This window comes from Sinocyclocheilus rhinocerous, unplaced genomic scaffold (genome assembly GCF_001515625.1).
Source record: "Sinocyclocheilus rhinocerous isolate Xijiao unplaced genomic scaffold, SAMN03320098_v1.1 scaffold659, whole genome shotgun sequence".
NCBI classification, from domain to species: Eukaryota; Metazoa; Chordata; class Actinopteri; order Cypriniformes; family Cyprinidae; genus Sinocyclocheilus; species Sinocyclocheilus rhinocerous.
In genome coordinates, this window is record NW_015652995.1 from 1,545,762 (window position 1) to 1,561,453 (window position 15,692).

Consider the following 15,692-nt stretch of genomic DNA (forward strand, 5'->3'; position numbering starts at 1 on the left):
TTTTTTTTTCTGTCACATACTTCCTCCTATTCCAGTACAAAACAAAATAAAATAAAATAAAATTAAATTAAATTAAAAAATAAAATAAAAAGGAGTATTCAGGAAATCTGTTTAGAAAAAAAAGTATAATGTTTAAACGTGAACTGGCATTTTTCTGTCACATACTTCCTCCAATTCCAGGTCAAAACAAAACAAAACAAAATAAAATAAAATAAAATAAAATAAAATAAATAAATAAAATATATTTTAGAGTATTCAGGAAATCTGTTTAGAAAAAAAAGTATGTTTAAACATGAACTGGCATTTTTCTGTCAAATACTTCCTCCTATTTCAGTTTATTATGCAGAGAAAAATAATAAAATACAAGTAAAGTAAAATAAAATAAAATAAAATGTTACTTTCACATGCCCCAAAAAGGATACACTTCTTTACTAAATGCAGACTATAAATTACACATGCTGTCAGCCTTTGTCTAAAGAACAGGTTGCTGTTTTCATTTACGATTTTGGAAAAACAAAGCATAGTGCTCACCAATATCATATAAAATACAAGGTCATTGGGTATAAATGCTAAAGCTATAATGGCATACAAAGCTGTGCTATTGATTTACTTGATTTACAGAATCTTTGCAAGACATCCACTTCTGGTAGGTCTTACTTAGAGAGCATGTAATCATTACACTGATTATGCTCCCATGGGTGACTCTGAGCTGAGGTAAGACTCTAAACGCGTCTGTTTCTCTGGGAGCTGCTGCAGAGTGTCTGTGCGCTCACTTCCTGAATCCCAGGGGAGACAATGCGGTAATAATAGGGCATCAGTCCTCAACCAGGAGGGCTTATTACAACCGAATCCAGTCTGCTAAACCGCAGGAGGGGATCAACAAGGCACATTAGTGGCATGCTACTAGTCTCTGCCTCTGTGTGTCTCGTATTTCCCCTCTCTCTGATTACAGGATGAAACGGGGCACCACTCAACACCGACAGCATTCATTTCAGAGGGTTTGGGGAGAAATGTAATGGTGATTTAGCGAGACAAGGACAAAGGGCAATAGCTGCAATTAAACAGGGCTTAAGTGGGATTTGCACAGGCAGAAACCATTCTATGGAGATAGAATTGTTGCTTAATTCCAAATAAATAGATTACGATCCATAAATAAATGTAAACCAAGCCACAGTATTATATTTTACATGCCTTTGAAAATGCCAGAGAAACAGTGCGTGATGAAGTGTAGTAGGTTAGACTAGTGCATGTGCCCATTTACAGTGCTTTCTTTCACTGTATGATTCAGTTTATTAAAATACATTTCGAATGATCTCAAAATTCAAGATATGGGAGCAGAAAATGTATATATTTATATAATCTCATATAGTTAATCAATATCGCACAAAGAGTGCTGTTTTTTTCTCCAAATGATTACAAACGTAGTAATCTATTTATTTGGAATTAAGCAACAATTCTATCTCCATACAATTCCCCCAATTATTTTCCAGAGTGGCACTGCTGTAGCATTTTCCCTGTATCTCACACAAGGAGGCAAATAATTGTGCCCCATTAGGGGAAAATCACACATGTGAATGTTTTACTGAACACTTCACTGTAAAATCCAAATAATGACAATCAGTTGTGTTAAAGCTACTACAGTGTTAAGTGTTACTTAACAGTATATATTAGTAAATACAATGATAAATATAAATATTATAGATAATGTGTCAATACAATAAAAACATTTTTTTTCACTTTACGGAGTGGTGGTCTGCAAAACTCACCAGCATGATGCTAAGGTACTGTGGGTGGTTGCCAAAGTTTTGCTATGCAATTATTAACGTGTTCTGACTGTTCTAGCACTGATATTTGGCATTTCTAAATTGTCACTAGGTGGTTGCTGCCCACCTTAATAATATCCGAACATAAATGAGTCACAAATTAATATCTGCATATGAATGCTCTGCAATTAATATTAATATTTTAATATTATTGCTAACATTAAAGTGTTATATTAATATAAGATATTGATATTAATATAATATACTTTGCAATACTGATATAATACTTACTGTATATACTTTTCTATATAATATTTTATATATCTTTTAAGTTGCTCATAAAGCAGTTGTTACACATTGTGAAATGGTATAATGAAATTAATGAATAATGAATGAACATATCTATACAAAACAAATGACCACTGATATGTCTGAAAGAAAAACATGGCAGGTTAAACAACATAAAAAAAGAAAACATTAAAAAGGGGGGCAGTAATAAGCATGTCCAAAATAATTATTATAAAACGGATAGTTCCAGTCCTTGATTCTGATTGGCTGAGCCACGTTCGAAGCTGTTGTAAATTACTCTACAAACATACACCTTTGTTTACGTTTGTCTGTTGCTTGGCAACCACTTTGTTGCAACCACAACTGATTCTGAGGAACTACATTGTTTGGTGGAAGAATACTGTTTTTATTAATATCATTACACTTTATTTGCTCTGTTTTATTTTGTGAAACCTCACTACGTATATGGAATAACCGTTTTATAAAAGCAATAATCCCCGTGAAGCCGTGGTTTACAGTGAATTTATAACAGCTAAGGGGCGTTGTTAGGCACGACGCAAAGCAGAGTGGGGATTATTGCTTTATTTTATAATGATTAAATCATTATAAAATTATTAAAACATACTTATACTGCCCATTTTTTTGAAATATTGTTTAAAAAATGATGTTGTACTCCAAAAATATTGTTAATTCTCACCTTGTGCTCATAGTTTTAATTATAATACATCACATCTGGTCAGGCAGTCGCATACACGCAAAAGTTCAAAAGCTCAAATCGGATCCGAAAATTTTGCATACACATATGGTCTGAACTCCACGCAGCTCCTGTACTACTCTCCATAGGAAATGAATGACTTCCGGTTTGTTGTTTCGTATTTGTCAAAGATAGTGAAAAGTCACCTTAAGTATGATGAATTGTAATAGTAATGCAAGCACCTACAGTTATTTACTGTTGCATTGTCTTAGTCATTGTATGTTGTGATTTATACGCTCAGTTAATGAGTAACATGCTGCAGCACAAGCTATAAAATGCATACAGAGCTGTATAAACACCTGCCCACGTCCAGCACTAATTAAATGCAGACCACTTAAAATAAGAAAGGTCTTTGGCAATATCGGCTTGTTTTGGTTTTTGTGTAAGCAAATGTTATGTTCGAGATCTCTGTCTGTAACCACTTATGCGGTTTTAAAAAGGTGTGATTGCGAAAGCAAGGAAAGAACTGCTCCATTGAAAACAAACTACAACAAACAAAACTGATTAAGGATGTCATGGAATGCAGTTCCAGAAAATGAACTATTAATTTTAAATAAACTTGTAAAAGGGTGCGGAATGACCCCATCTAACCCCACATTTCTGATGCCCTGCTCATCGATTCTCATGTCTTGTAACATTAGCAATCCCCCCACAGACAATACGGTCTCTCTCTCAATGAGTCTGTGGTATTATTGTTCGAATTGACTGAGGTCAGTTCCCATAGGGCAATTCCATGACGACAGCTGCTGCCATTCGCTCCCTCCAAACTACACTGATGCATTCTGGGAAAAAGGCTTATCCTGTTCCCTCTCATGGGGAAAGAGGGCTAAGAGTGTCAACAAGAGAAAGAGGTACTTATGAGTCGAGTAGTTATTGTCTGTTGTGCTACAGTGGTACAACATATCATAACTTGTATGTCCTTGTCTTGTTGACCCTCAGTAATGACCTTAGATCAGTCTGATCTACTATATTATGAGACACACCACAGCCATGCTAGATTCTTTGTGAGGAAGGAGATCATTGGAGCCATTATGCAATTACATGTCATTTTTTTCTTTTTTTGGAGAAAGCCACTACTAAATGGATTGCCATATCCGCAGCGCTTTGCTTTCTAATCCATTTAGAGAGAAATTAATTATGCAGGCTTTTAGGGAACCCTTCCATGTTCTGTTTTCAGAGCAGAATTCCCTACGGCTGCTCTAACAGTACATGCCCAAAGTTAATTAGAGACACAGAGCATCCCGTCGAAAAGAGCGACTGTGTGCGGCAATCTGGCCGTCAGTGTGAAAGATCAAAGCTCTGTTTTGTTTAGGCCTCAGACGGCTCATTTAAGTAAACAGTGTATCTGATGATTTGAGCTTTCAGAGAAAAACGTTAAATGCCTACTACAATCCTACACAAATCTTGTTTTCAGCCACACTGTACTGCTAGTAATGTCGTGCTATTAAACGGCAAAGATTAAAAAGCTATTTACCAAATCCCAAACTGTAAACCTAGTGTTTACGCGTTTGCATTATTTCTCACCTTCTCTAGCGCCAGGTAAACAAAGTATGCACTGTTTTGTTGTATGGAAATGATGTCATCTCCAGGTGTCAGGAGAATGACAAGCCCCCTGTTGCCTTAATGACAAAGTGCTGACTGTTGAAGCTGCTTTTGATGTTGGGAAAAACAATCTGGAAAAATGCTCTCTTCAATTGCTTGGTTGTAAACAGTGCTTAAGAATTATGATGACAAGTTTTTCAGGAATATTTACAGGAACATCGAGATCTGTTTGTTCTTGGAAGCCCATGAACACACGCTATAAATTTTAAATTCTGTGCTTTATGGTGATGGGAGCAAAAGGACAGTTCTTCATGGGTCAAGGTGAACAAATAAACTATGGAAGCTGGAGCCATATTGACAACTGTAATCATAATCTTAATGGTTTTTCTTGTTGGAGCAAATCTGACTTAATGCACTTTCTCAGATCAACATCAGATTAGCTTTGTGAATTTAGGACTAGGACACATACACCACATTTTAAATGTAAGAATGTCATTCTGTACTCTTGTCTTTAATATAAGGCTTCAGCACTCATATTAAGTACAAAAAAACACGAAGGTCAATATACAGAGCAAATAAAAAGGCATGTTGAACCGCTGGGGTTTGCTAAGTGCATCCGAAACAGAAATATCTCAATATCATCTAACAGCCTACAGATCCCTAGTGGGACATTCCTACAACACTCTTTTTCTTCTCTTTTTACTGGGATTTGTTAGACTCCAAACAGAATGAATTTACACCAGCGGGGAAGCTTAATAACTTGTTTCATACTTTAACATTTGGACAGTTAACTAATGTTAGTGTGCCTAGGTGCTTGTAACACACCAGTAAAAGCTTTGTCTATCTTCTTTTAATGCTGGTTAACTGTGTCAACTAGCCATTCTAAACATAGTGAAAGGGCTGTGCAATTAATCGCATGCGATTGTCATGCGCATCTCGTCAGTAAAGCCGGTTCCGTGATTAGTAGTAAATCTCCATCCCCTGCTTTCAGATCGAGCGGCATTTAATACACAGAGCCGTAGTTCACTGACAATTAGGCAATATCACGTTCATAATCGCAGATAAATCGCATTCGATAATGAACGCGATATTGCCTAGTTTGTCAGTGAACTTTGGTTCTGTGTATTAAATGCCGCTCCATCTGAAAGCAGGTGATGGCGATTTACTACCAATCATGGAACCGGCTTTACTGACGAAATGCGCTTCACAATCGCATGCGATTAATTGCACAGCCCTACATAGTGATATGAGAAGTGTGCATCCCACTGTAGCTGTGTTAGCTATAATTAACATTAGTATTGTAAACTGTAGCATTTGTATATTTGAGATGCAAAAGCGAAACTGGAGTTCAGCACATTCACAAAGCACATTATAAGCAAACAGTATTGGTCCTGAAGACATATGAGTTCATTTAAAGTGTAGGTATACAAGCTAAAATCTTTCCTAACCACCCTGAAATGGAAATTGTTGCCCGAAGGCTGACAGAACTGTGACTGGAACATGTCTGTTTTTATGACAATGCAAACCACATGAATCTGGCAAAAACAAAAGCATGCTCTTCTCAGCTGTGTGGACGTTCTCTTCACTCACACACCCTCCGTTAAAGCACTGCTGAAATTGCCGGAAAAAGCAAAGATTGCTGATGCTGTGTAGGGTATTGAGAGCCATTTACACAAATAAACATTGATCAACTAGTTGATCTGTGAAAAATGTTTAGTTTTGGAAACCATATATATTCTTCTGTTGAAAAGTTTGAGGTCAGTAAGATTTATATTATTATTCAGCAAGGATGCATTAAATTGATCAAAAATTACATTTATAATGTCACAAAATAATTATTATTTTTAACAAAATCAGTTTTTTTGAACTTTCTATTCATCAATAAATCATGAAAAAAAAAAAAACATTTTCAACGTTTCCAAAAAAAATGTTAAGCAGCAAAAGTGTTTTTAACACTAGATAAGTTAGAATTAGGTAAGTTTAGGAAAGTCTCTTTAGCACCAAATCAACATATTAGAATGATTTCTGAAGGATCATGTTAACACTGAAGACTGGAGTAATGGCTGCTGAAAATTCAGCTTTGCTACTATAGGAATAAATTACATTTTTAAAATATATTAAAATATAAAACAGCTCTTTTAATTTGTGATAATATTTTACAATATTACTGTTTTTACTGTGACTGTCTTTTGATCAAATAAATGCAGTGAGTATAAGAGACTTCTTTTAAAAACACGTCAAACTTACTGACCCCAAACTTCTGAATACAGTCTGTGTTCAAACACATTTATGGCACAATGTTTTATATAATCTTCTAAAAACCCCATATTTCACATTTATAAAATTGCATTTGACGTTGTTCTCTAATGCTCCCTTCCTTCCAAAGGAAGTGGTCAGTAAAGTGCTCCTGGGAAACTCTAGGCTCTTTTACAGTGTGCTCTTAGTGTCTTTCCCCTTTAAAGGACAAACCGCTTTCCCAAAAGGGAAATGTACGGCTCTTTCTCACACTGCTCTGTTTTCATTAATGCCCCACATTGATGAGAAATGAGGAGTAAGGAATGACGCAACGCTCAGTTTACACTTCTCTTCCACCTGCATGTGCAGCCGGGTCTCCCTGCTCCAGACTTAGAAAACCCAGCATGAAATATTGAAAAACAGATGATATAATAAGAGAGCAGTTTGAAGTCACAGAAAGGACAAGAGAGGAGGAAACAGAAAACATTAAGACATCAAGTATAATCTGTTGAGACGTTCAGGAGAGGGGTTTAGTGTTTAGTCTAGTGAGCTGGCATGACGCTTGTTAGCATGGGAAGTACAGAAGTGGCAGCTTGCAGCGACACCATGGTGACCGCTGGAATTCTGGGTAGGTCAAACAAAAATGCTCCTGATTCAAAAAGAGGGGGCCTCTAAAACTAAACGAAAGAGGATAAATGTTTTGAAAGTTTTGATCAAAACGTGCATCTAATGAATTCACAATTAAGGCAGAAAGGTTTCAAAAGCTGCAAATAAAGGTGTAATTAGGGTTTTCATGAGTTGAGTGGTAACATTTACTTGGAAATAAAGGCTGATTAAACTTCCCTATGAAACAATAACACTTTTACACAGACCTGTAACTTGCAAAAGTTACTACCTGTATGATATAATTATATATCAAACTGTACAGGATGGTCCTGTTTTAGGGATGGCTTTTGGGACACCATGGTAACGTGAAGGAGGTGCCAATAAACAAATAAATAAATGCACGATGCGGTTACAATGATCAAGGAAACACAAGCACTTATTTTTGTGGGTGTAGGAGCCTGTGTGCTTGTTTTTGCCTGACGGGTCTGACAGGTTTGATTTATTGGTAAAACTTAGCAGCATTTCACAATGTGGCTCTAATATACTCTAGTGGTGCCAAGATCAATTCAATCACAGTGGAAGTGCAATGAAAATGAGTGGCGTCTATTTTGCAGCTCACACAGCAGTCTGTAAAATTCCTCCATGTCATACTCAGACTGAAATGGCTAAAGTCTGGTTAGTATAGCATTGATCAATATAAAAACAGACCAAATTAATTACATTACATTTCAAATTATATATTAAATTCCATCCAATAAACTTTCAAACTTCAAGGTTTTTAACTGTTTTCAAAACTTTCAAACAAGTTTGCCTTGACAAACGTTGCTTTTCTACTTTAAAATGATCGTAAAACTAATTTCTTTTCATTTTAATTCATTTGAATTCTACTTCAATTTAAACTGAAAATCAGCAACCTGTTTGCTTGAATTGCTCTCTAATGGTTCTGTACGAACATTTCTTTTAACATATTTCCTTTTACTGCATTTTTTTTTATTGGACCACACCAAACTGACATGTTAATTTGACAGCGCTAAAAAAACAACCTTGATATGTTCAAATCAGTGTCATGTGGCACAGCGTGTATAGGTTTTAATGTGTTGGTTTTGTTGTAGGGTTAAAAAAACAACTCCTCTAAGTAAGTAAACAAGAAACATTCCTTCCACTCATGTTACAATGTGCCACCAGAGAAGCTGCGTGATGCATGTGGCTGGATATGAATGGACTGTTTCCACTTGATGCACGTTTTGGAAGCCTTCCATGGGTAACACGTAGCGCAGGTCGCTGCTGCTTTAGACATGCCTGATCACCTCCAGCCACAAAGAATCAAACACAGCACAAAGCTTGAGCACCATAACATGTGCATGCTATATATTATACTGAGGATAAGTAATTTCAATTATAGGCTACGGTAATAAATCAAGAAGTATTACAGGTATATAAACCAAGGATAAACACAATGGATTGCTGTTTGTAATCTTCTCTCATAAATAGCAGTGCCGGACCAGTCAACAACCAAGAGATTCCTTCTGTATCTCCTGTAAATGCATTTTGCAGGAGAAAATGACTGGATAAGCACAGAGCAATAGTGTAAACTGATTATAAGTGTCCTTTTAAACAGCTTTATAATGCGCTTTAAGCACTGCACATAGTGTGTATCAAAGAGAGGAACAAAAGAAGAGAGGCTGAGCAGATGTAGTTTCTCCTCCTCCAAACCCTGATCCTTCTTGATAGGCACATAATGAGAAGCAGGCCAGCGTTCACACCGTAACACACAAACACATACACACACACATCCCCATTCATTATCCACGCCAGATTAGCTTTTTATTAGAATGGAGGGAAGGTGGAAACCAGGAAAGGGAGAAGAATGTTTGTGCCACTGGAATGGAGTGACAGCCCTTTGGTCAAATGTGTGCCGGTCTGCAGATTGGAGTGTGTTTTACATTACAATACAGGTTGAGACTTCAGAGTCTTTTCACCAGTGGGTTGGAGTCAGTGTAATCGCAACAGTTTCCTGAATTGAACTCAACTAGTTCTGCACACACTGAACAGTTCATCAGCAGTAATTTGAGCCATTTAAACTGTACAGAATCATTTGTTTATTATAATATACTGTATATTACTGATTCGCTAAGAATAAATGGCAGTCTCTGATAGCTGTGCAAATCAGGCAATGTCCATGAATATCTGCTAAACGCAAATTAAATTTTTTTTGTGCAAATTTACACATTTAATTTAGCGGCTGGTTAAATTTGACCATGGTTAGTAAATAAGATGCAAGCTTATGTTTATGTTCAGTGAATTCAGCCCTGGACACTTACTGCTCATTCAGGTTTTCCTGCATGTCATTTGCCATTAAGGTGAGTGACAGTGTATACAGAGATACAGACACACAGGAACACACTCAAACAGAGATAATTAGCAGGATTTCATTGTGGTATTAGACAGGCAGATGAGAAACACCAGTGAAAAGAACAGCTGCATTCTTTCTTACAATACAGCATGATCCTGGGGACAACACAAGAACAAACAGCAAAGGACAGGAGAAACTAAGTGCTACAAGAAAATGTTAGCCAGTAGAAAGAACTGAGGAATGACAAATGAGACAAGAAGAGAAATGAAGAGAAGAGACATTAAAAAGGGACGAGACAAAAAGTATACAGAAGAGACAAGACAAGATGAGAGTACAAAGGAGACACAAGATGAGACAAAACAAGACCAGAAGAAAAGTGAACAGATTAAGCGAGAAGAGACATAAAGAGAGGCAAAGAAAGGAGATGAGACGAGAAGATCATTAAAGAGACAAGACGAGACCATAAGAAAAAGAAGAGATGAAATGAGACAAGACAAAATGAGAAATAAAGAGAAGAGATGAGACAAGAACAGAAGACAATTAAAGAGACGAGACAACGAGAGATAAAATGTGACAAAAACAGAAGGGAAGAGAAAGGGCGAGTCAAGATGAGAAGTCAACAGAAAATGAGAAGAGAAGACACAAGAACAGTCAAGATGATAAGACAAAAAAAATTAGAAGATCAGACAAAACTAGAAAAGAAGAGAAGAGAAAACAAGAAGACAAGACAAGACAACAAGAGAAAACAAGAAGGGAAGAAAAAGCAAACAAAATGAGAAAGAAGGGAAGACAACACAAAACAAGAAGAGAAGAGATTAATCAAGATGAGAAGACAAGACAAAATGAGAACAGTCAAGATGAGGAGAGAAGACAAGACAAGACAAGAGATGAGATGAGATGAGACGAGACGAGACGAGACGAGACGAGACGAGACGAGAGGAGAGGAGAGGAGAGGAGAGAAGAGAAGAGACAAGAGATTTATATAATGTTCCTTTGTATATTGGCAGGGGAACAAGACCTCCATGCAGGTAGACCCTCAAAAGAGGCAGTCGACGTGTTCAGGCAGGTTTAGTAGGTTTAGTATAATCACATCCTGAGCCAGTTTAAATGAAGATGAGAAGTAAATGTGGAAAGGATGGGCAGGTGGATGTGAATATAGGTTGACTTAAACTCTTTGTCCAACATGATGAAGACACATAGGACAAACACAGCAAGCCCATGACTTATGTCTCTGCACAAGAAGGATTTGTGGACTTGGAAACAACACATAAATAGTTTAATTTACACTTCAAACTACGCAACATGCGATTGTATGTATTAAATTGGAAACAATTATGTGTCGCACGCCACTGTTTTAACAAAAACCATGCTTTTGTCTTAAAAGGCGTCAACATTCTCCATCACAAAGGACTTGTTCCTTAGTGATGAAAACCATCATCTGACACAATCAATAGTACCATAGTAAGTTAATAAAGCCATAGTGCACTGTGTTTACAGACTCATTGTACCTCTTCTTTTCCCAACACACTAAGCCTGCAAAAACATGAATGGACACGCCCAAAAGTGCCTGCGATTCACTGGAATGGAAGTGGTTTGTCTTTAACATGACATATGTTATGTTAGAGAAGCAGCTAAGGGATCATTATTATGAGCGAGAGGGGATGTATTATGCTGTTGAAGAACAGTGAGACCACTCAGTTTTAAATAGACGCTTTGTTGTTCTTCGATGACTGACGTGGACATGCATGTGTATGTTGCACATTATGTTTGCAGAGGCACAGTGGTTTTGTAAACGTGATAATCCACCTCCATGCAAACACGCCAGAGGCCAGCACCAACCAATCAGACCTTGATATCTGCTTTCTGTTTATCAACACTTCAGCAAGTGTTACTGTCTGTGGGAGATGAGAGGGTCTTCAGTCCGTAGCTCCCTCAGAGCTCTTAAGTCGACTCCACACCAGCCTTTATTTATAGTCTCGTACCAGTCGGCTCTTTTACACACTTTCAGTAAATGGGCAGAGTGAGTTGTGCTTGCGTGTGTCTGTGCACTTACTGTAAGAGAAACTGAGGCGAGGGGTGACGTCGTCTTCTGCTGCTTGACCCCATCCAACCAGGAGGACATGGAGGAGAAATAGGAAAGAGACACGTGTCATGTTTTGTGTCCACATTTTGCTGCTTGTGTCTCAGTGTGTTTTCTCTCTGGATTTCCTGGCGCTCATGAAGATCTTTTCCCTCGCTCGTTTATTTTTCTTCTTCTCCTCAAACTCCTGAAAAGGAGAGCCGTGTACTGATGTGACAGCTGGTGGTCACCTTTGTCTCCATGTGCTTGTGTAAGTTTCCACACAGGCTTTTCAGCAATCTGTAACAAACAAGACACAAGAGTAGTCACATTAAGATGAGATAAAACATGTTATTACTGGTGGGAACCATTTGATTAAAACAGTTTATACTTAGTACTCAGAATATTAAGTTTTTTTTGCATAAGTAGATTGATATACCTGCTTAGTTAGGACTGACCCTGCTTAAGCCAGCCTGAGCTGGTTTTCTGGTCTTAGCTAGTTTAAAATAGCCAAAGCTGGATTAGCTGGGACGCTGAGAGGCGAAAAGTGCCCCAAACTCATTTAAAACTAACAAAAAGCTTAGACTTAATTAAGACCATGTGTATACAGTTCATTTCACAAGCATTTATCTATTTCTAAATGAAGCAAACATCCTCTTCACGGTACGTTAAACCCACAATACAGTATGAACGAGCTGCATTAGGTTATGCTTGATAGCACCAGGAGATGTGGGAGTGCAAACCAGCCGTCTCCTACCTGTACGGTCAACTCTACGCGTGGTGTTATATCGCTGAAAATCATCAGCAGAGATTTAGATTGTGCCAAGAATTGCTGCATGAATGAGAATATGTAGCCTTAAGGGACAGATATTTACACAATATTTACTCACTGCTCAGCAGGGCTCTATGTCTGTGTTTAATCCGCGCTAATTGCTAAGGTGAGCATGTTTGGGGCTAAGTTTGCAGAAAAGTGCCCTTTTTAAAAGACCTCCACTGCTGGTCTCCAGAATATTGCGTTTTGGATAGTAGTAACTAGCCATTCCTTGATCAATGAATATCACAAGGAAGACCATTCTTGTGCACTTGCATTTGTTGGTGAACAACAAAAACCAGCCTGAACCAACATGAACATACCTACTGTACTGACGTAAGCCGGTTTTCTCAGTAGGGTGTAACGATGATAAGGCAATAAATGAGTACTTCCTGGAAGTGGTGGTATCACTTATGAGACAATGGAAAGTGCTTCATTCTCTGTTTACATGTTAGCTTACAAAGTTCAAAGAACAGATGACCCCACTTTACCATAATCACCCACACTGATCATCATTTACCTGTTCCGTTCCATAAAGCACTGTTCTGAGAATGGATATTCATGTAATGCCATAAAATGTATAATTTCCAGCCTCCTGCTAAGATGATCTCATTTGCTTCCATTTAGATAAGCATGGTAAAGTCATACATGGAGTTTGACTGCCAGGCAAATGAAATGGACTGTAAATAAGTTGAATAGCTTTGCACTTGATATGTGATCTACAGCACTGAACCCAACCCTGTCATCAGTCCAATATGTCAGCGGGCTAACACTTAAGTGGTTTCCATTACTCTGGCTGTATAGACGAGCATTTTAAGCACAACCACAAAGCTAATCCAATTGCAATTCCCATTTAGGTTTAAGATTTAATACCAACGTCAAATGTGTATATTTTATTTTTATGAACTGCCAACAGTAAAGGGCTAACAAATAGGGTGTGGTAAAATCAGGGTTAGAGGAGAAAAAAAATCAGTCTGCCTTTCGCTAGACATCTGAATATAACATATGTCTAAAACATACATGCCACAAGTATGTAAAATTTTAAAAGGTGTAATTACTAAGTTTTAATTAGGTGTAACCTCAAAGTTTGAGTGTATAGGGACCTGTGGATGGCCGTAATGCTTCTGCAGATCTTCATATCTATTTGTGCTTTACCTCAAAAAGCTTTAAAATTGAGCCAACACTTTAATTTGGCATCAAGCTCTAAGAGTGATACTGCAGGCCAATTTACTGTACTAGTGCCAAAACAGCAAGGATGCTTTTCTCTAATATAGACAACATGAGAGCACGGCACTAGCTGACAGTCATCCCTTATTCAAAAGAAGATGGAAGCAAGGCAACTTTTCCATCTGGGGCACGACAGACCTTGGACTCCCACTGGGAAGATTCAGGTCCCAAATGGGAAAACTGCTGCTTGTTTAAACAGCATCTCAAAACTGTATTGGCACAGCATGTGGAGATAAACTGATTACAAGGGACTGTGGTTTAGATTTCCAAAAAGTATCTTCTGAAGAACTGTTGAATCGTTGATGGTTGTCGTTTATCAACATCAGACAAGGCCTAAAGGCACAAAACAGTTTACTACATGATGTTTATGTCTAATAATGACAGATTTATGTCACAGTTTAAGCAGTATGTGTGAACAACATATGGCACATATCAAACAAAGTAGCACAAAAGGACACAGCAAGTTTAGCCTGAACTACAGTATATCTTCACTTACAGAAAATATGGAACCTTGAAAGGACATTCTGGTGATAATACATCAGCAAACACCACAAAAAACTAAATTCCCATTAGAAAAGTTCACAGACTTCATTGTTTGCTGTATTTGGAATTTGCTACACTGTTTCACCACCGACAGCTATGAAATATGCACACAATCTCAGCTCAGGCAAGAGATAAGTTTGCAAGGTCAAACTCCTCCTGCTACTGTCCATATGCTGGGGTTGGAATGTGTCCTGCACTGGTCAATGCTGTGGCTTCAGCCATATTGGTGCGGGAGGCTCGCTTACAAAGCACCATTAGCCTTCCTAGCGCTGGGAACGTTGGAGTGACATCCAAGTTGACCAATGGCGATGTGATCTCATTAATTTCAAGTTTTGACAGGAAGAGGATAAATGCTGCCTAGGCACGTGAGGAGCTTAAGTAGGACACTGAAGGTCTCTCTCAAAGAGATATAATACACATTTTCCTTTCTTTCTACTGTTGGATTAATGCAGGAGCCATAAATCATCTCACTAGTACTAGTCCTCAAAGGTGTTTATTGTGATGAATGATCAAATACTGACTACAGTTCCCAAATCCTAAAAGCAATGACCCCAATGAACAAGCATGATGTTTAAACGTTAATCATTCAGTTAAAACTAATGGTAAACCTTGTCTAGTTTGGACTGAACTGATATATTTGTTCGGTAGATTTTACAATTTAAAAAATTATTATTTTTTTTTTCTCGATCGCTGTTAGCCAGGAAAAATGACTGATACAGCATGACTTTAATATGATTTGTAATATGAAAACAAATATAATTCAGAGACATTTGGAGGGTATTTCTTGGAAGGATCTGGGGACAAAGTGTCCTCGAAATAATTTTTCCACCAGACAATATAAAACTAGTGTGCAAATAATAGTTAACTCCTGAGGGAAAGGGGAAAAAAAGAGAGAGAATAAATAATACATAAATATTACATAAATAATCTCTATTCAGTCAATGCACAGTCAATAATTCTGTGTTTTTCCAGTTTGTGAGCCATATGTGACAATGGCATCAAATGTCACTTCCTGTCTTTCATAAAAATAGAAATAGATTACTACAGAAACAGCTGTCCAGATTATCTGGTTTTTCAGATGAGATAAAATGATCATGAAGCAAAGCCAGAGGACTAATGTTTTAGATAAGTGTGCAATAGTATCTTCCACTTCTGGGACGGAAAATATAATAATAATAATCACCTAAAAGCACAACACCCTTAAACTCATAGAGTTGTTATTGTTAACTAAAACTATTAAAAAGTTTTTAACTAATTGAACAAAAAAGCTTAAATAAATAAAAAAGATTTAATAATAGATACATTTTAGAAAAAAAAAAAAACCTGAAATAAGTTCAATTACAAAAATTACTAAAACAAAAACTGAAATAAATATAAATTAAAAATAAATATAAAAAATATACTAGTAAACATGACTAAAACTTAAACTTTGAATAAAAACTGAAAATATAAAATAAAATAAAAAACAATATTAATAGTATTTATATATATATATATATATATATATATAT

The 15,692-nt window shown here is 37.0% G+C and overlaps 1 protein-coding gene across 1 annotated transcript in view; it reads right to left on the reverse strand.

Annotated features, from left to right (window-relative positions):
* LOC107715225 (semaphorin-4B-like) overlaps positions 1-15,692 on the reverse strand; it is a 72,546-nt gene that overhangs the window by 34,181 nt on the left and 22,673 nt on the right. The window contains exon 2 of the mRNA XM_016521305.1: positions 11,595-11,900. Coding sequence (XP_016376791.1) covers positions 11,595-11,709 — 115 coding nt within the window. The 5' untranslated portion in view covers positions 11,710-11,900. The remainder of the gene's footprint in view (positions 1-11,594; positions 11,901-15,692) is intronic.